The 21,722-nt window shown below is 42.2% G+C and overlaps 1 protein-coding gene across 1 annotated transcript in view; it reads right to left on the reverse strand.

The window, feature by feature from the left end:
* Positions 1-65: 65 nt before the first annotated feature.
* The window catches only part of LOC113007502 (heat shock 70 kDa protein 12A-like), a 28,669-nt gene continuing 7,012 nt past the window's right edge, over positions 66-21,722 (reverse strand). Inside the window, exons 7-14 of the mRNA XM_026144129.1 lie at positions 20,126-20,173; positions 19,982-20,029; positions 19,480-19,536; positions 19,287-19,334; positions 4,270-4,555; positions 1,622-1,846; positions 1,379-1,550; positions 66-1,269 (exon numbers count right to left, since the gene is read on the reverse strand). Of these exons, the coding sequence (XP_025999914.1) occupies positions 236-1,269; positions 1,379-1,550; positions 1,622-1,846; positions 4,270-4,555; positions 19,287-19,334; positions 19,480-19,536; positions 19,982-20,029; positions 20,126-20,173 (1,918 nt within the window). The 3' untranslated portion in view covers positions 66-235. The remainder of the gene's footprint in view (positions 1,270-1,378; positions 1,551-1,621; positions 1,847-4,269; positions 4,556-19,286; positions 19,335-19,479; positions 19,537-19,981; positions 20,030-20,125; positions 20,174-21,722) is intronic.

Below are 21,722 nucleotides of genomic sequence, written 5' to 3' on the forward strand. Positions count from 1 at the left end.
CTGCCACACAGCTGTACCATGACACCAATAACAGTCATTTCCATATAAAATGATAAAACAAAACAAACCCCCACAAAGGTTTGATCATCAGAAAATATCTGTCCATCCATAAAAGTTATCCAAAGTAGGGTGATGGGATAGGCTGCAGTTACTGGATGAGAGGCAGGGTTGTTGGTCCATAGCAGGACGAACACAGAGACACAAGCTGCTGGCTTCTCAGTGTTTGTACAAATCTTCATGATCTGGTCATGAAGTCAATCATGGCTGATTCTTTAGACCCATAAACTAACCCTGTGCCTGTGACCGTTATCTCAGTGGAGCCAAATGTGATGTTCAGTTTGACTTCATGCTTCCTGCCTCGTGTAGTGGGCATTCTAACAATGAGTAAACCGACTTCCTCCACTCCCTCTTCATCCACATACAGAGGATTTCTTCTTTGTGTGCGATAAAACCTGATTCTTACGTGTGTGTGATTTTCTTTAGCTTCCAGAACATTAAAGATGAGCTCTCTGGTTTCATCCCAGGCAACATCTTCACCTTCCTCCACAAGTTTCCTGAAAATATCTCCACAAAACTCCTCCCCTTGGACTACAGATTTCTTTTCTTTCTTATGTTTGGACGGATCAAACTTCTCTGAATCTGCAAACCCGTACGTAAAGGCAGATTTTCGAGATGCCACCACTGCTGGGTTTCTTCCAAACTCCACAGCTCCCTTCACGACCGCTTCCTGGGGCCTACAAGGACACAGGACTTTACACTGATCACCAAACTGATCAATAACATGTTGCCGTAGAATCTGGCTTTCAGCGTAGCCCCCCACTAACAGAATGTACTCGACGTTTAGATCTTTATTCAGGATTTCTCTGAGACTGTCAGTGATGCCCTTCAGACTCTCAGCAAAGAAAGACCTCAGTGTCTCTTTGGAGATTTTGATGCATCCATCATCCCAGGAAGCACCTCGCACTGATTCAAAGAACTTTTCTATTTTCTGTCTTTTCTGATCCAGTGTTCCCAGAGTAAATGGACATGACATCTGAATATCATCATCTCCCTGTTTGAAATACATAAAATCATACATTATCCTTTGAACCTCACTGGAAAAGTTTTGTTCATATTCATCCCAGACACCATGACTGAAGATTTCTCTGAGGAACTCTTTGAATTTCCTGTCCACACTTTGTCCCCCCAAATCATTTCCTGAGGCCTTGTGCAGCTCCTTCAGGGCTCCTCCATCCAGGACTTCATGAACTGTGATGTCGATGGTTCCACCTGAAACACACAGGAAGTGATGAAAGCTGACTTCCTGCAGCAGCAGACAGATGTTTCCAGCGTGTCTGTGGATGAATGTTTGTGAGTGTAACAGAGTCACATAGAGTACCTCCACAGTCCACCACTATGAACTGTGTTCCTGGACACTGATCCAGTGATCGTCCATCATGGTTCTGAGTGATGAAGCCATCAGCTGGCAGCTTCTTACACCAGGCTGAGGCTGCCTCTGGTTCCAGTGCGATGATCAGGTGGTGTTGAGTTCCTTCTGTAATGATTCCTGCCTGAAAATGAAAGAAAACTGACTCCTCTGAATATTTCAGGATCTCAGAGCTCTCTTAATAAATGATGTTACCTGAGTCGCAGCTTCTCTCATGAACTGCTTTGCTGAAGGATCCCAGATGGCAGGTACAGTCAGCACCCAGGTGAAGTCAGAGGCTATGAACATCCTCCCTAATGTGCTCTCTGTGATGGTTCTCAGAGCGTCGTCCTTCAGGTATCTCAGAGTTTCTGTGAACACCTTCAGTGCCTGCATGGACTTCCCGTTTGGAGCTTTAATGGTTTTACTCCTGTTCAGGTTCTGGAGATCAGCATCAGACATTCAGACAAGTTTTAAGGTGGAAATGTGTTTCTAACAGACTTCCTTAAATCAAACTAAACCAACATTTAACATGGCAGTTCTCATGTTTATCTCACGTTAAGCTCTGTGTCAGTGAAACCACCTAGCCTTCTTTAAATCTACAGCTGATCAAACCAGTGTGACGGGAACAGGTGATCCTGACACACATTTACAGCTTTTAAATAAAATAATTTAACATACATGTAAGAAACTTGTTTTAAAAACAATTTGTCTACATATGTACCCTACCTCCTCCTTAATATAGGAGGTAGGGTACTTAGGGTAACTAGCTTTTTCTGGTAAAAGGTCCTACATCACTTTTGTCAATCTTTGGAAACAGTCTCTATTGGTTAGCCCGTTTCCTCTTTTAAAAATGTACTCCTGGGTTCTTCGCCCCCTGTAACGGGTAGCGCATATCCGGCCTGGACACTGTGTTTGAGCAATTTACATAGAAATCCTACAAACTATTACTAAAGCTAATCCTCCCATTACTCTCCATTACTTTGTGCTCACCCTATAACCTCTTTGTAACAAGCTTTTAAACAACAAATTTTCAGAGAGGTTTCTCTGTGCTCTGTGCTTCTTTTGAGTTCCCCTTTCTCGTGGTTTTTCCTGGATTCTCGCCAACCCCTCCGTGGTTTTGCTCTGGTTCTGGAATCTTCTCCTGTAAAGGGCAGAACGCGAACAAACAAAACGCCTCTCCCTGCTACGGCTCAATAATCTAATATGTTCATCAATTGTTCTCTTAATTATTCAAACTTGGTTCAAAATATCATGTTCTGGGTTCTATCTTTCATATGTACTTAATCTCAATGTTCTTTATGTGTGTAAGCAACACTTTTGACAACCTTTAACACACTTTAAGAGACATTTTCAACGTCTCCGCTCCAAGTGTTTCCTGTCATTGCTCTCTTCCCCCTTATCTCTGGAACATCTCAAGCACGTCTTGTACAAAACTGTTAATTTTGCAGGCACAAATGCAGTTACAAGCTCAACAACATTTTGCCCTATATGTTTGTCTCACTCTCCAGATGTTTGGGGCGATCGTGGCTCAAGAGTTGGGAGTTCGCCTTGTAATCGGAAGGTTGCCGGTTCGAGCCCCGGCTCGGACAGTCTCGGTCGTTGTGTCCTTGGGCAAGACACTTCACCCGTTGCCACCTACTGGTGGTGGTCAGAGGGCCCGGTGGCCCCAGTGTCCGGCAGCCTCGCCTCTGTCAGTGCGCCCCAGGGTGGCTGTGGCTACAATGTAGCTGCCATCACCAGTGTGTGAATGTGTGTGTGAATGTGTGGATGACTGGATATGTAAAGCGCTTTGGGGTCCTTAGGGACTAGTAAAGCGCTATATAAATACAGGCCATTTACCATTTCCTGTCGACTTATTCATGGCCTGCTTATCTTTAACACCTTCTGCATCACTAGTTGCTAAGCAAAGACAAAGCAAAATGTGTTTCACCTCTACCCTAGAAATAAATCTATGTAATATGTGTGTTTAAGCATGTTGGCGTTGACCTTATTACACTCTAAGTCACCTCTCACCATGTATCATCTGGACAGTCCCGCCAGATGAAGCTTCCAACCCTCGAACGACTGAATGCTTAACTCTTTATGAGCACACTTTGCAATATGTATAAGAAAATGATTATAACTGCTTATTCTAATAAAAAGATCAAACAGAAAACAAACATTTTCAAGAGCCAATCTGAACAAAACATCATCACATGGACAACAGTTATTAAGACTGGTATGTTATTACAAAGGACTTATTATAAATCCCAATTCCTTTCATTCTCCTATACATTATGTTCATTTTATAATCCCACTGTGATGCAATGTTACATTATTCTGCTGAGTTTGTTTCACATGTTTGTTCAGCATACGTCACCTGGACGTAACTTTTGTTTGAGTTCCCACTAAATATGAAATACGAAACCGCTGCAGGTCTACGTGACACAAAATTCCTCATCGTTTGTCAGGAGACTGATTATCCAGCCGTGGAGCTTATACACACACACACACACACACACACACACACACACACACACACACACACACACACACACACACACACACACACACACACACAATATGCAAACAGTTATCACTGTACAGTTTGGGTTCACGTCATCTGATTTCTAATGCATCTAATTTTGAAAACATTATTTTTATTCTTTGCCAGGACTTTGCAACTTTCAGCTGCCTGTCTGTCATTTCAGCTCCACTCACTAACAGACTCTGTCTGGATTAAACAACTTTAGCAGAACTTTTTTAAGACATAGTGAAGCAGATTCTTTACCTGCACATTAATTCATGTTCTTCACATTACAAGCTGTGTAATTTAAAAATCAGTATGTATGGAACATTTAAGTTTAAACATTTTTACGTACTTTGCTGTTGAGGGTCAGTGTGAACTTTTCAAAGAAGTAGTTTCTCTTTGCTTCTTGTCCTCGCATTCTGAGATATGCTCTTTTGGCTCCATATCCAAAATCCAAAAATTCTTCATGTTCGTTGAAGAGAATGCATATTGGAGTCTTTGGAGTCTTCAGTCCAAATTCTTCACCCCAATACTTGATGCTTTGTGCTTCTCTGGTCGTTAAACTAAAGGCATATCCAGTGTGTGCAATGCCAAACTGCATGCCTATGATGAACGAATCATTGTAGAATCTGCTCCATCTAGTTAAGTAGAGGAAAAGGAAAACAAATGTGGGTGCCAAATGAAAAACAGCCACAGTGGATTAAAATTTATTGATGCATGCTATTCCTCTGGATGTAGTGACAGGACCACTCTCAGCATCAACCAAGTGTGTTTGCTTTTGGAACGGTTTCTTAACTCCACCTACTTCACATACAAGGGTCAGTTCTACAGGCAGACACATGGGTGTGCCATGGGCTCCCCAGTTTCACCCATCGTGGCCAATTTGTACATGAAAGAAGTGGAAAACAGGGCTTTGCTATCCTACCCTGGAACACCACCAAGCCATTGGTTCAGGTATGTGGATGACACCTGGGTGAAAATCAACATCTAAAAGGTGACATGTACCGAGTGAAGGAGGCCATTTACGTGAAAAGGGAAAGACCATGGCTGTGTCCCAATTCAGGGTCTGCACGCTTGAAGTACGCATTTTAAGTGCGGTTACGTCACCGCCACGCGACGACGGCTGTCCCAATCTAAGTGTACTTCAAATGCGCCGTCGATTTCCCCAAATATCAAGCGTGGTCCGGTGCACGCTTCGTGGTCCCATATATCCCACAATTCATAGCGCAGCGGTGGGTGTGGAGAATTTTGCCGCAAAATACGGCAGAAGGGAGCGGCCGAAGAGGTTGTTTTTTTTTTCCAAACTTTATTGAAATTATAAAGTGAACAGTCAGTCATTCCAGTTCAGTTTGTACAGTGGACATACAAGGCAAATAAGAGTAACAATATACAGCACAATGAAATAAGAAGGATAAATAAATAAAGGATAGAAAAGAAAAAAGGGGGGAATGTGACAGACTTCATAACAACTTTGTACTTGAAAGTTGTGACAGCTCATTCCTTAAACATTTCTGAATGAACTTCAATCAATGAGAAACCTTTTTTATTGGAAGTTAATTTAAGAGAGTTTAAGTAATATTCAATTTCAATCAAAAACAAATTAATGATGGGGTTGAGTTTAGAAATTTACATTTATGTATGTGGAATTTCCCTAATAAGATGGAGCGGCCGAAGAGTGAACTGTCAAAAGTACTGAATATGACGTCACTTATTTATGTGCAAATGTTTAATAATTAAAGTCAGTCATATACACAACAAGCTGAAAGTCAGTGATATATATATATATATATATATATATATATATATATGTATACATACACTCAAAAATATAAACGCAACACCTTTGTTACTGCTCCCATTCCCCATGGGATGGACGTAGAGACCTAAAATTCATTCCAGATACACAATATAACCATCCCTCCCAAACAGTGGTCACAAATCAGTCCAAATGTGTGGTAGTGGGCACATCTGCTATATTGAGATAATCCATCCCACCTCACAGGTGTGCCACATCAGGATGCTGATCTGACATCATGAGTAGTGCACAGGTGTACCTCAGACTGCCCACAACAAAAGGCCACCCTGGAATGTGCAGTTTTTTGCGCTATTGGGGGTCTGGGGACCCAGAACCGGTCAGTATCTGGTGTGACCACCATTTGCCTCATGCAGTGCAACACATCGTCGCATGGAGTCTATCAGATTGTCAATTGTGGCCTGTGGAATGTTGGTCCGCTCCACTTCAATGGCTGTGCGAGGTTGTTGGATATTCGTGGGAACTGGTACACGCTGTCGTATACGCCGGTCAAGCACATCCCGAACATGCTCAATGGGTGACATGTCCGGTGAGTATGCTGGCCATGCAAGAACTGGGACATTCTCAGCTGCCATCTGCCCTGAACAATGTGAACCATGATTCATCCGTGAAGCGCACACCTCTCCAACGTGCCAGACGCCATCGAATGTGAGCATTTGCCCACACAAGTCTGTTACGGCGACGAGCTGGAGTCAGGTCAAGACCCCGATGAGGACGACGGGCATGCAGTTGAGCGTCCCTGAGACGGTTTCTGACAGTTTGTGCAGAAATTGTTTGGTTGTGCAAACCAATTGTTCCAGCAGCTGTCTGGGTGGCTGGTCTGAGACGATCTTGGAGGTGAACCTGCTGGATGTGGAGGTCCTGGGCTGGTGTGGTTACACGAGGTCTGCGGTTGTGAGGCCGGTTGGATGTGTTGCCATATTCTCTGAAACGCCTGTGGAGACGGCTTATGGTTGAGAAATGAACATTCAATGCACGGGCGACAGATCTGGTTGACATTCCTGCTGTCAGCATGCCAATTGCACGCTCCCTCATTGCTTGTGGCATCTGTGGCATTTTGCTGTGAGACAAAACTGCACATTCCAGGGTGGCCTTTTGTTGTGGGCAGTCTGAGGTACACCTGTGCACTACTCATGATGTCAGATCAGCATCCTGATGTGGCACACCTGTGAGGTGGGATGGATTATCTCAATATAGCAGATGTGCCCACTACCACACATTTGGACTGATTTGTGACCACTGTTTGGGAGGGATGGTTATATTGTGTATCTGGAATGAATTTTAGGTCTCCACGTCCATCCCATGGGGAATGGGAGCAGTAACAAAGGTGTTGCGTTTATATTTTTGTTGAGTGTATATATATATATATATAAATAAATTCTTTTCCTGTTTCATATGTTAGGTTATGCCCTCTCTATTTTTGGTAATTCCAAACAAAACACACATTAAGAGGCTCTAATGTCTGTGTCTCAATCTCACGGCCCATGTCACCTCTACTTCCGGCCCACATAATGACGCGAAGAAATATTTTAAAAATTATTGTTCAAAAAAATTATTATTAACAGGCAGAGTTACAGGCATCGCCCTAAAGCATGCAGCCTGATGGGCAGTGCAGTCCGTGCTGCAGGGAGAATGGACTGTCATACCCGTCATGTGTCTGTGAGCAAGGAGGGAGAAAAAGGAAAAGTACGAGCTGTCACCGATTAGAAACGGGAGATGGAAGCATGTAGCAAAGTGACCCAGACAACAAAGTAAAGCTAGTTTTCAGCTACAAGTCCGACACGAACCCGACGTATTAGCCAGAGGTCCCTTTACTACGGTTCGGAGCCACGGACCTGTTTTATATACATGCGAATAGTTTTGTATACGAGATCGCTGCAGCCTTACCTAATGTCCACCTACTGTTACTCATTTATATTAAGATTTAAACATGTAGTTGGTGTTGGTGTGGAGAGTAACCTTCAGTAATAGTAATAAATCACACAGCAATAGGACGTTTGTGTAGTTGTAAAAGCATGATAATATATGAAGTAATCCAAAGTATTCAGAATACGTTACTCTCATTGAGTAACGTAACGGAATACGTTACAAAATACATTTTGGGGGTAATCTGTAATCTGTAGTGGAATACATTTTAAAAGTAACCTTCCCAACAATGTGAAACTGATCTCCCAGCCCATTGTTCCTTCAGTGGGCTGGTTTCAGTCACTGTGCAAATGTCCTGTTTATAAGATTGAAACCTGCAGTCAGCTGAGACTGAAGGAGTCACCTGGATGATGATGAAACGTTTCTCCCACTGAAAATGTCCAGATGACCAGAATCAACTACTTCAACTGGGGATTTACTTACCTGGATGATTGAGCATGCATCAAGATGATGGATTTATTACTTTTAAACACCAGTGAACATCTTTTCACCTCATGATGTAAAACTAAAATAACACATATTAACTCGAGAAAACACAAACATTAAATACATGCAAAGAGACTGATGTTCATAAATGATGTGTAATAATGATGAAGTAAAAAATATTAAACATATTTACTGTGGTGGATAGGCGTAGCGTTTGGTCACGTCATGTTGGTAGTAGTAGTGATTGTTATATCACCTGTTTGCTTACCGAGGGAATTTTTGAGTGAGTGGGTGATGGGGAAAGTCAACTTTTGCTGAACGCTCAAGCCTTAAATATTTTGATGACTGTTGTTTTGGATGGATTTTGAAGATTTTGATAACAAATAAAGGAGTCTTAAATTGAAACTTTGACTCAGGTTTGAATAGCAAGCGCGTCAACATTATTCTTCTACTGAGCTGCTCGGGGTATCAAAGATTTGACAGTCAGCAATATTTAGTGAAATTTAAAAGCTTAAATAAAATTCTTTGTTGGTGATGACAGCTTTAAGACACTGCCTTCCTCAGGCATTGTTCAGGTGTTATTTTGTCCCGTTCTTCCACATAAACAGTCCTGAAGGTTTTGTGGGCTCCTATGAACTCTGACCTTTGTTTCTTTGCAGTTGTTTTCAGTTCTTCATTTGGATTCAGGTCAGCTGAATGGCTGGGCCTCGTTGTTACCGTCTTGCAGACCGAGTAATGTTCCAAGTCAAAGTACGGATTTGTGTTAGAGTGGTTAAAAAGTTAGAACATCTCCCAATGTGGGCATTCAAAACAGTCCTATCCATCGCTAGCTCCAACCAAACTGAAAGGATTCCTTATGTTTGCATAGGCCAAGTCCAGCATATTGAAAAGTCTACATTTTTGGCAATTTGGAAGAACTATCAGTATGAAGTGCCGTAAGGGACATTATTACTGAAACACTCTCATACGCACTACTGAAATGTTCTCATACACAATAATGAAACTGTCATGGTCCCCGTGCCTGCCCAGCCGGCCTCACAAGGCTACACTTGTGTTTTTGCTTTCTCTCTCTCTCCCCTACACAGCAAATTCAAAAGTGTTAAATGTTTTGGTGTTAATAGTCTTCTTGCAAAAGTAGAGTTAATTTTACTCTAAGCAGAGTCACATTCTTTTAATGTAACTCTGAGGTGTAAAATGATAGTAGTTAAAATCGAGTGTTAAAAATGAGTGTTTCTCTGTCAAATCTGGAGGTGTTACAATGGAAACATTAACTCTTGACCTCTTAACTCTGAACTCCTACAGGGGCTATGACACCAACAGAGTAAATTCACAGACTCCGCCCCCAGCACGGCTCCAATCGAAGCTGAAGTGAAGCCGTTTCAGAACATTTTGCTCTACATGTTTGAGTTGTTTGCCATGCTTGGTAAGTCATGTTTTCAAAGATTGTTTCAATTATTATCATGAGCTTTTACTTCTGTGGCTCTTTGGAGTTGAGACAAAGCTGTGTGAAAGGCATTAGCCATGTTGCTCGCTGATAGCATAACATTCTGTTTTAGCTAGCTGAAAGGTATTGTTTGCCTTGAAAAAAAGCTTGCATGTGAATTTTCAGTCAAACTTTTGGTCAAATACACCTAAAACAATGTGTAGAATGTGAAATGTTGGTATAATGGTGCTGCTTGAAGCCTGAAAACGATCGCCCATAAAAAAAAACAAAAAACGAGCAAACAGCAGTAGCAGGCGTCCTGACTCGATTCTACGTTAGCATAGATCCCTCCAGAGTTTTGTGCACACGGTTTAGGTAAAAATTAAAAAGGTTGAGGTTTTACATTTAGTTCAGTATTACCTGTTGCCTGTGTCTTTGTCTTTTGGGAAAATACTTTACACAAGTAATGGCTCAAAGAGGATCACTTTTTTTTTTTTACTGTGCTGCAATTGTTTACTGGATTATTTGTGCCATTAATTAGTGTCAACTAATTTTTATTCAATCTCCACACAGGATATGTGCGGTGCTGAGCAGGATCAATGTCCACAAGGCTGCAGGCCCTGATGGCATCCCCGGGCGTGTTCTCAGAGCGTGTTCTGGGGAGCTTGCAGGAGTGCTCACAGACATATTCAATCTGTCCTTGGCCCACGCTGTGGTACCGGCCTGCTTCAAATCCACCTCCATCGTCCCGATACCCAAAAACTCCAACCCATCTTGCCTCAATGATTACCGCCCAATAGCACTCACCCCCATCATCACTAAGTGCTTAGAGCGACTGGTCCTAGCACACTTCAAATCCTGTCTCCCCCCCACCCTGGACCCCCACCAATTCGCATACCGCCAGAACAGGAGCACAGAGGATGCAGTCTCCATCGCACTGCACTCTGTCCTCTCACACCTGGACAACAACAACACCTACGCCAGAATGCTGTTTATAGACTTCAGTTCAGCATTCAATACAATCCACCCCTCACAACTCATCAGGAAACTGACAGACCTGGGCATCAGTTCCCTCATGTGCAAATGGTTACTGGACTTCCTGACCAACCGCCCCCAACATGTCCGGCTGGATAACCGCTGCTCATCTACCATCACAATGAACACCGGTGTACCACAAGGCTGTGTGATGAGCCCTTTCCTCTACTCCCTCTTCACCCACGACTGCAGACCTGCTGATGGTTCCAACACCATCATTAAGTTTGCAGATGACACCACGGTGATTGGCCTCATCAGTGACAACGATGAGGCCGCCTACAGGGAGGAGGTGGATCGTCTGGCTGAGTGGTGCGACAGAAACAACCTGCTGCATAACACCGAGAAGACCAAGGAGCTCATCGTGGACTACAGGAGGAATGCTGACCCACATCCACCCATCCACATTAATAGTGTTGAAATCAAATCCGACAGTGTTAATTTGGACATGCTGGATTTGCTGTGTACCTCTCTGCCTGGGCGGAGCTCACAGCTGGCTCCCGCCCTTGGCTCACACAGCTGTTGGCGATCAGCTGATTACCCATCTACTATTTGAGGCTGGGCCACAGATCCCCTCATCGCTGGATGATTGTGCTTCTAACGTTAGTCTTTCCTTCCAGCTCCCGTGGTCTTATACCTTTACACCCTACCTTCGTGATTTGTGAGTGATTTCTCCCCTTCTTGTTCCAGTTTATCTTCCCGGACCTGTGACCTCCCCGCGGTACGAACGTGTGTGAATCGGATGAGAGGACGTGAGCGAGCGTGTGAGAGAGAGAGCCTTCCCCTAATCCCCTGGATTTTCCCCGTCACTGTATATATTATTGCACTGGTGTGTAAATAAATCGTGTTCTGAGACGTCAACCTGCTCTGCGCTTGAGTCCCTGCTTTCAGTTTGTGACAGAAACACTCTCACATGCACGCATTTACGTATATTTATGTATATAGAGAGCTAATATTTCAAAACTCGAAGTGGATTGTGAAGAAAAATGGTGAAAAATGCCAGTATTCAGAAGACACTTGTGTTTCTAAGCCAGTCGGCACCTTTACTGTAATATGCGTAAGTAAAGTGCAACAAGAATGTCCCCAACCCCCGGGCCCTGGACCGGTACTGCTCCGTGAGTCATTTGGTACCGGATCGCAAGAGTTGAGGCTTGGGTGTGAAATTTACAGTTTTCAGGGTTTTCATCGTTTTTTATCTTTTTTTTACCATACCAACTTTATTTCTAAAGCACTCTAACACAAAACCAGTTCACAGAGTGCTGTACATTAGGGGTGGGTTTAAAAAATAGATGAATCGATTTTAATCGATTCTAACTGGAATAAAACGATATCGATTCATTAAATCCTGAAATCGATTTTTTTTTTATACATATGTAGTTTGCCGCGTATGAAACTTGCAAGCGGTTAACATGAGGAAGTCACGCGAGAGTTAAGTGACCTGGACGCATGAACCATCATGGCTACTCCCGGGAATGTGCCACAGAGCCTAAAGGCAGATGTCTGGCAACACTTTGGATTTAAGAACTGTGAAGACAGTGAAGAGCCGGACAAAAGCAAAGCCGTATGTAAGATGTGCAAAATGGAGGTAAAGCACTGTGGAAATACCACAAATGTTGGGCTCATTATCATATAACTGTTGAGCTCACAATGTTTAAAACAAGCGAGTGACGTTACCTAAGAAAAGTCACTGGTTACCGTAGTTTTGATTAAACACATGGGATGATTCATGATTTGGGCAAATTATGGCAACAGTAGTGTTTCTAATGATTTGGGGAAATAAACTGCACACTGAAGCATATAAATAAAGACCAGGGCAGTCCTCAGTGCGAGTCTCAGTTCTGGAGGCTGCCCTTGCTAGCAAGAAGTTCTGTGTGTTTCTCTTCTCTGAGTCTCTACTGAAGAAGTGTTTTAGAGTATATCTCTTAACAACATGGCACACTCGTGTCTGTGCTGTTGGATGCCTTATTTACTGCTATGACCCTACACAGCAAAATCTCCAGTGTTAAATTAACACTTTTGACAGTGTTATATGTTTAAAAGTAACCTAGTCAGTTTTGAAGATTAACAATGGCTAACACTGAGCAGTGCTGGTTTTCTAACACTGGAATATTTCTAACATTTTGAGTTATTTTCCAGTGTTAGAAAATCAGCACTGCTCAGTGTTAGCCATTGTTAATCTTCAAAACTGACTAGGTTACTTTTAAACATATAACACTGTCAAAAGTGTTAATTTAACACTCAACAGTGTTGTATTTAACACTCAGAGGAGTGGACCCATATAGACACTCTCCAGTGTTAATTTAACACTGGAGATTTTGCTGTGTACAGTTGTTTGCAAGTGTGAAGTTTGTATTAACCCTTGGAGGTTCCTAAGGACATTTATTGTCTTTTTCATTTTTAGTTTTATATATAGCCAAATTTGTCAAAGAATGTTTTTTTTACTTATTTTTTTTAATTGTGGTGTCAATTCATTAAATCAGCCTAAAATGGCTAAGTTACAGCAATCCATCCACATTAGTCCCTTTGGACAAAAATGTCCACATTGAAACCCATTATAAACGCTATTTTTCACGCCAGAAAATTTACGGTCAAATCGATCGTCAGGTCTCCAGCTTAGGTTTCGTTTTGGACTACAGGCCTTAGAGTTGTAATTTTTTTATTTGTCCACCGGGTGGCGCCCTTGCTCCACATGTGACGCCTGCTGGAACATACACATGTTCTCCAGCGGCCTGCTCGAGACAGATACCCGGAAAAGGCAGACTAATTTCCCGCGTACAGCAGCAGCCTGCCCCGCTGCTCGTTCCGGACCATTTTCTACCCTTAGGTTCGTTTGATTTTTTTTTTTTTTTTTTAATCAACAGGAAATGACGTATTTGTTTTCACGTGGTAGCGGAAGTGTGTGCTGCAGACACGGGAACCGAACCATATGCTCCGGCGCTGCGCGAAACACACCCGCGGCAGAGGCACTCCTCCCCGGGGGAGCAGGAGCAGCAGCGCCGCCTGGGGACATTTTTGGCTTCTGGAAAAAAAATTAAAACCGGATCGAAATTAATGTTCGTGCCAATCTTTTGTCCATCTAAAGGCCTAATTATAATAACAATAAAATATTACTTCAAATGTTTTTTTTGGAAAATATTTTATGTTTTATGTTTTATGTTTTTGGGGCAAAAAAAGCAGTGCACTCATGTGACGAAACCGGGATATAAAGGGTTAAAATCCGCGAAATGTAATTAAAACTTGACATGAATATTTCAGGGAGAAGTAGTTTTAAAAGACTGACCAATTTAAAGTGAAAAAAAAAATTAATATTTAATATTTTTATTGCACTTTTTGGGCGTGGTCGATAGTGTGCATTTTATGAAATGCGCTCCTGGAAAAAAAATAAAAGGCGATCGAAATGACTCTTGGTGCCAATCTTTAGTCCATCTAAAGGCCTAATTATAATAACAATCAAATATTACTTCAAATGTTATTTTTTTTAAATATTGAGTTTTTTTGTTTTTGGGGGCTAAAAAAACAGGGCGCTCATGAAGTAAAACTGGGATTTAAAGGGTTAAAACAACGAAAATATAATTAAAACTTTATATGAATATTTCAGGGAGAAGTAGTTTTAAAAGACTGACCAATTTAAAGTGGAAAAAAATATTAATATATAATATTTTTATTGCACTTTTTGGGGAATGGACATTTATGTCCATTAGGGACCAAGGTGGATGTCTTTTTTAGGGATCTCCAAAGGTTAACTCACCGATTTTGGTTTCTAGTGGTGTGGATGCAGGCAGAGCCAAGAGTTAGACCCACTTAACATGACATTAATGCTGATTTTAGTCTCTAACACAGGGTTACAGGGCTGGAGCGAAGTTACTCCGGAGGAGAAGCCCCGATGTTGTCTGAGAAATGATCTAACTAACCTTTTCCTTTTTGTTATTCTCCTAGTTCTGATGAGTTGACTCATGGGAGGGACCATGTGTCAAAAGGAGGGAATCTAGGTTTAACATGAAACAATGTTTTCTATGTTTTCCATGAGTGTCTTTGTTCATGGCTTTTTACTGTGATTTGTGGGATTAACAGTTCATGTACAGGTATTAAACCTCTACAGGGGGGTAAGTCCATGTTCAGATAAGGTTTTGATGATCTATAAGTAAAGTTCACTGAACTGAAAGGAAAATGTGGTTTGCTGATGGTTGACATGTTTTCCAAATGGGTAGAAGTTTTTCCTCCTAGTAAAGAGATACAGGTGCAGGAGCCAGAGTATTGCTGGAAGAAATCATCCCAAGGGTGGAATCTCCTGACTGAGTCTGGGTGCTGATCAGAAGTCTTCAGAGACCCAGCGAGAAGCAGGGACCATTCATAGCAGAGCTGACAGCCCAGGCAGTGGTTGAGGTCAAAGGTCGTGTGGTTTGGGGGCCCTACTAGTCATCATGAGAAGATTCCAGAACCACTGCAATAACCATAAAGCTCTGTGGAACGAGAGGGTGAGGGGTGAAAAGAGCGCCCTCCTCCAACAAGGGCGTGCCAAGCTCCAACTCAACGACTGCAGAGCAGACTCTGTACCACCCAAAAGGGATCAGCGAATGAATGCAGATAACACCTACTTAAAACAGCCAATCACTTTCCCTGGAAAGCTTAGTATGTTTTTAAGTGAAGGAGGTCATTGGTGTGATGTTAGTAATCATTTTATAAATGCATTTACATGACTCTCCGAACATCACAAACTCTGTTAGAGTCCTGAGCCTGAGTAAAAGTGATTGGAGTAATTATAGCATGCAGGTTTTACAGCAACTTGTGCACATTTTGTAGGGTAGCTAGACTGATTATCTAGCATGTGAGTTCCTGATGTGTAAGTGCATTAGGTCCTCATTGTCTGAGTAAACATAGTAACAACAGTTGTGAGTTCTTTTGACATGTGTACTCAGCTTTGACATGTTGTTTGACACCCTAAAGTAGGATTTTGGGTTCATCACATTTCATTGAGGAATTTTGATCGGCCTCAAACATGCTGGAAGCACCTAAAGAGGGAGGTTGTTCTTCCAGAGTTAAATGTGGTTGTTTTGGTTTCACCATTCACTGATGTGGGGACAGTAAAGATAATTGTAAATGCCCTTGAGAGGGTTTACACCTTTTAAACAGGCTGACGGCCCTACAATAGTAAAGAGTACAGTACACTGCATAGACAGAGAGGAAAGATCTATAATTCTGTTGTAAAATGTAGCTCAGAAGTGTTTGATATATGTTGGCTGTGTGGAAACTCACGGCTACTTTTGGGTTTTACTTTAAAACTCAAGAAGCACTAACATCAGTGTTAGTATATGTTTGTGGTATTAATTTACCTACAGGTTCAGACATATTCACTGTCCTTGATGGCAAACATCTGGACAGGGCAAAGCAAATGGCACAAAGAAGTGTGTGATGTTTGGTGAGCCATGTGTGCCTCAATCCCTAATAATACTGGGGAGGAGGGTTTTGTTTTACAGAAACAGTTAATAAAAATTGGGAAACATGGGTTGATGGATTTAATGATAAAGTGGGTAAATATATCACACACCTAAAAACTTCCTTATCTTAACAACAGGTTCTTATGAAAGAGCAGCTTGATGTAACCAAGGTTGAAGTTTTCTTTGCAGATGAAAAACGAAGGCTGTTTCATTTCTGTGTATGGTCTCATAGTGTGTTTTCTTTTATGATATAACTGCCATCCTTTGAACAAAGGGTGGAGACTCAGATGGAGAGAAGTTGACCATAAAATGTGAATTTGTTGTTTCCTTCTGACTATAGGGAGGATGCACGTTGTGAATTCTTTGAGTACACAATGGTGCTGATGTACAGTAGTTAGAAAAGAAATCTCCATGTGTTTTTATGTGATTCTTGATTAATTATTTTTAATTCTTAATTGTGGTATCACAAAGGGTGGGAATGTGGTGGCAGATTTCTTTTCTCACGTATTAATCACATATTTAATCACATCAAATTAGTTATAGTAATATCACTTTCTCACTTTACTATAGTAAGAGCACTCCTGTCACTACTTTACATGCATGTGTCAGTGCGCCCCAGGGTGGCTGTGGCTACAATGTAGCTGCCATCACCAGTGTGTGAATGGGTGGATGACTGGATGTGTAAAGCACTTCGGGGTCCTTAGGGACGGTTCTGGGTCAGTTTGACCCAGTATTTTGAGTTGAATGATGGATTGATCTTTGTTTCTCTGGTGCTTTGTTGGGTTTTATGAATCTATGTTTCAGTTATTCTTGTTTAGGGATTAGTTCGTAGGTTTTGTGTTCTCATGTTTATTGCAGGTTTAGTTCTAGTTCCATTTTCTGTCTGTCTCTCAGTGTCATGTCTGCATCCTTGTGTAGTGTTTTCTTGTTTCCTGTTTTATTGTGAAGGTCTGCGTCTCATGTGAGTGTGTTCAGTTTTACCGCCCTTGTCTCGTCTCGTTAATCACTCCCAGCTGTGTCCCCCACCTGTGTGTAATTCTAGTTGCTGGTCCATCTGTGTATCCACCATGCTCCTGTGTGTTCACCCTGCTGTCACCTGTCGTCATTCTCCGCTGCTCATCCTCCTTCATGTTCATGTCCTGGTTTGTGTTCACTAGTTTAGTTGTTCTCAGTTTTTTCTTCCACACAGCTCATCTCACTCGCCGTGACAGGACTAGAAAAGCGCTATACAAATACGGGCCATATACTACTTTACATGCATGTGGAAAGTTAACACAGTGAGGTCATTGTAATGGGAGACGTTAAACAGATAGTGGGACGACTCCTGCTTATCAGGGATGTAAATCCTTAGGTGACGGCCGAGCAGAAAACAAGGTCATAATTCTCTCTGTGAGGGAGGAGGCATAGCCAACGTGTAAGAGTTTGAGGAATGTTCTTTGTCTGTGTGTCTGTATATAAGATGTGAGGGCGGTGGCCACAAGGCAGAGATGGTCCTGGTGTTTCACTGGGATGCTCTCTCCACAGTGCAATGTGTTTATTAAACCCACTTCCAATCAAGCTCACTGAGTGTGTTGCAGGTTATTGTTAAATTTTCCACAACAGTATTTAGGGGTGTTTCTAGGCAATGCAACTGCAGAAAAACTGTGAAAATATGTTAGATAAAGTTAACGGTTGGCTTTCAAAATGGATTTTACCTAAAATGTCATACAGAGGTCAGGTTCTTGTAATCAATAACCTGGTTTCTTTTGCTCTGTGGCACCGGTTGACTTTTGTTGAGCCCCCAGTTCCTCTTTTATCCAACATTCAAAGGGTCCTGGTGGATATTTGGGGGGATAAGCTGCACTGGATTCCTCAAAGTGTCCTTTTTCCCCCTAGGGAGGAAGGTGGACGGGGCCTGGTCCATTTGGCCAGTAGGGGTGCTGCTTGTTGTTTTCAGTTTAATCAAAGGCTACTTACAGGACCCCCAGATATAGTATGGAGAAGGGTATCGTGCAGTATTCTTCAGCAGCTTGGTGGCATGTGTTTAGATTTATGTCTGTTTCTGATGGACTTGAGCAAGCTGAGCTCTTCACTTCAGCTTTTTATAAGAGTGTTTTTTCTGTGTGGTCTCTGCTGAGGAAGGGGAGACAATGGTCTGCACTGGTTTGGAAAAACTTGTACTGTTTGGCAGCATGCTGGATTGCCCTGTCTGGGGCAGGACTACTTTATCCAGACAGCTCCAGGCTGCATGAGTTTTGTTTTTTTTTATCTGAAGAGGGTGGTGGAGCTGACTGGACCTTGACTGGACAATCCTGATGGACTTCTGAGAACTATCTTCAGTGAATGTGGGGAAGTTTAAACATTGCATGGCTTTATTTGTGATTTCAAATTTGCTAAAAACCTGCCTATTCATCTATGTCCTCAGTAGTGGACTTTAGTTGTTCATCTATATCTTTGGACTTATTTGAGCTGCCCTACTAATTGATGATGTTGGTAATAGAGGACATCCTGGGCTTTCCATTGATGTCTCATGTGTTAATGTGGGCTACTTTAGCCATAAAGAGGCAGGAAATCACAAAAAGAAGTTCAACACGAAAATACTTTTTTCCTCGATTCCCAGAAGGACGGCTAGAGCAGCGGTCCCCAACCCCGGGGCAACAAGAGTTGACGCATGGGTGCGAAATTTATGGTTTTCAGGGATTTTATCAGGGTTTTTTTTTAGCGTTTTTATCATTAACTCAGTTTCACTGGGTCTTTTCCCATGTGTTATGAATAAATCTTCGGGGTTTTTTTTGGTACTGCTTTTATTTTGTTGTATTTATCCGCGACACCTTAAATGCCGGTCTGTGAAAATATTGTCGGACATAAACTGGTCCGTGGTGCAAAGAAAGTTGGGGACCGCTGGGCTAGAGCACAAAAAACTCTCAATCATGATAAAGATGTGATTCATTGTAGTCAAAATCTATCAATTTAAAATCCCTTTCTTGATCATTGTGGTCATTTTTGAGTTGCTGACAGGAGAAGTGGAGCTGCATGGTTAAGGGAGTAGTGTGAGGTGACATGAGTGGTACCGCTGCTGTAAGTAGACAAATAATTATCGCGCACTGTTTCAGTAGCTGGGACATGAAAAGAGTCGCTGTCATACCAGCAGCAACCAACCAATGGGTTAGTCAGGAGAAATTGGAGTGCAAAATTTTATGTGCTACAGAGGTGTAAAAGCTTAAAGCAAAAATTAAGCTTTTGTGAGGCTGAGAAAACTGTGTGGAAATTCTGTTCTGGAGGGAGAGAAACAAGAGCTTCTTTCAACACTGCTAAAAAAAAAAAACCAGACTTGCCTTGTCTCATCACGTTTTTGCTTGTAAAACGTCTCCATCTCTGTCAATCTGTGTTAAAACAACATGATTAGTTTGGTAAACGCCTTTAGCATACTGTATCAATATTACAATCTCCAGCTCTGTGAACATTTGTGAGTCATTGGACCATTGATCTTTAAACAGTCTTTCAGGCCAAAAAGTTCAGTGAACAAACCTTTGTTGATGTTCGCGTTCTTTTTGTCCACATCTCACAGCTGCTTCTTTCTCAAGTCTGCTTATGCACATGAGAAACATTTTTTTCATTAGATTTTGGGACATAGAAGTCATCAAGTACAGAAACAATCTTTTACAGACAGTCTTTCAGGTCAACAAGTTCAGTGAACAAACCTTTGTTGATGTTCGCGTTCTTATGCTATGAGCTGGTTTATGGGTGAAATCCAGTGGAATGACAGTCCTGCCGTAATACGTGTTCTAACCATGTATTCCAGCCCTAACCTAACCCTATCCCCAATCTTATCCATTACTTTAATGATGTAAAATAGTGATAAAAAAAAGTGATTTAAGTAAAATGGCATGTTGGGTACCAGGAAGCGTAATATGTTGACGATTTGTCACCTAGTGTAAAATATTACGCTTTGGGAGTGAGAACGTGTTGAGTTTCAAGACCATCCATATGTTAAATAAGAATATGTTATAGATCTCTACATATGCATTACCTGTGAATGAATGACTTCAGTTCTTCATCTTTCTGGTTCAGAGCAGACCTGTGGGGGGGAGCAATATGTGAAAAAGTTCTTTATTTTCTGAGAATCTATTAAATGTCTTGTACGATTTAGTAAAACTTTCAGAGAAGCAATTACCTTGTCTCATCAAGTTTTTGCTTGTAAAACGTCTCCATCTCTGTCAATCTGTGTTAAAACAACATGATTAGTTTGGTAAACGCCTTTATAAGATAAGATAAGTCTTTATTGTCATTGCACAGTCATACATAGTACAGTAGTACAATGAAATTGGAAAAACTGTCCTACGTCGGCACTACATATAACACAACACGACACGATATGACACATCACAACGTAACAAACAACACAACACAGTACATTAACTTAGTATAAAAAAGAAGAATAAGTGTATGTGTATTGCACACTGTTATTATTGCACATTAATTATTATTGCACCTTGTTATAAATATAAATATTATTGTTATCGTTTTAAACATTGTTACCTCCCCCTAAAAAGTCCAGGGAGGTATCCAGTCAGGTCAGCTATTTACATTGATCAGGGCTATTGCCCTGTTGTAAAAGCTGTCCTTGAGTCTATTTGTTCGGGACCTCAGCAGCCTGAACCTCCTGCCAGACGGCAGCAGCTTAAACACCCGGTGTCCTGGGTGTGTGCAGTCCCGTAGGATGCTGCGTGCCCTCTTGAGACAGCGAGTGCTGTACAGGTCCTTCAGGGAGGGAAGAGGATGTCCAATGATTTTTTGGGCCGTGTTGATGACCCTCTGGAGTGCCTTTCTGTGTGCTGTGGTGCAGCTGGAGAACCACACACCGATGCAATATGTCACCACACTTTCAATGGAGCAGCGGTAGAAGACGGTCAGCAGCTCCTTCTTCAGGTCCATTTTTATGAGGATTCTCAGAAAGTGGAGACGCTGTTGGGCCTTCTTTAAGACCGCAGAGGTGTTAGAGCTCCATTGGAGGTCTGTGTCTATGTGCACACCCAGAAACTTGAAACTGGAGACCCTTTCCACGCACTCCCCGTTGATGCTGACAGGCTGCAGCTCGGACTTCCTCCTTCTGAAGTCAACTACCAGTTCTTTTGTTTTGGTGGTATTGAGGTCCAGGTTGTTATCTACACACCAATCTGACAGCCTCTGAACTTCAGCTCTGTATGCAGTCTCATGTCCCCCTGAGATGAGCCCCACCACAGTGGTATCATCTGCAAACTTGATGACTGTGTTGTCTGGGTGGGAACTAACACAGTCATGTGTGTACAGAGTGTACAGTAGGGGACTCAGTACACAGCCTTGTGGAGAGCCGGTGTTGAGGCTGAGGGCTGAGGAAAGATGAGGCCCCACTCTAACTCTCTGTACACGGTCTGAGAGGAAGTCTCTGATCCAGCGGCAGGTGGTGGAAGGAAGTCCAATTTCCAGCAGTTTATCTATTAGTCTGTCCGGGAGTATCGTATTGAAAGCAGAGCTAAAGTCAACAAAGAGCAGCCTGGCGTAACGGCCCTGCACTTCCAGGTGAGAGATGGTGGTGTGGAGCGTTGTAGCAATGGCATCTTCAGTTGATCTGTTAGCTCTGTATGCAAACTGGAGCGGGTCGAGTGTGGGTGGCAGGCAGGACATGATGTGACGTCGGACCAGTTTCTCAAAGCACTTCATTATAACAGGTGTTAGAGCAACTGGTCGGTAGTCGTTGAGGCTGCTAATGTTAGTACGCTTTGGCAGTGGGA

The sequence above is a fragment of the Astatotilapia calliptera genome, chromosome 16 (assembly GCF_900246225.1).
Source record: "Astatotilapia calliptera chromosome 16, fAstCal1.2, whole genome shotgun sequence".
In the NCBI taxonomy this organism is placed as follows: domain Eukaryota; kingdom Metazoa; phylum Chordata; class Actinopteri; order Cichliformes; family Cichlidae; genus Astatotilapia; species Astatotilapia calliptera.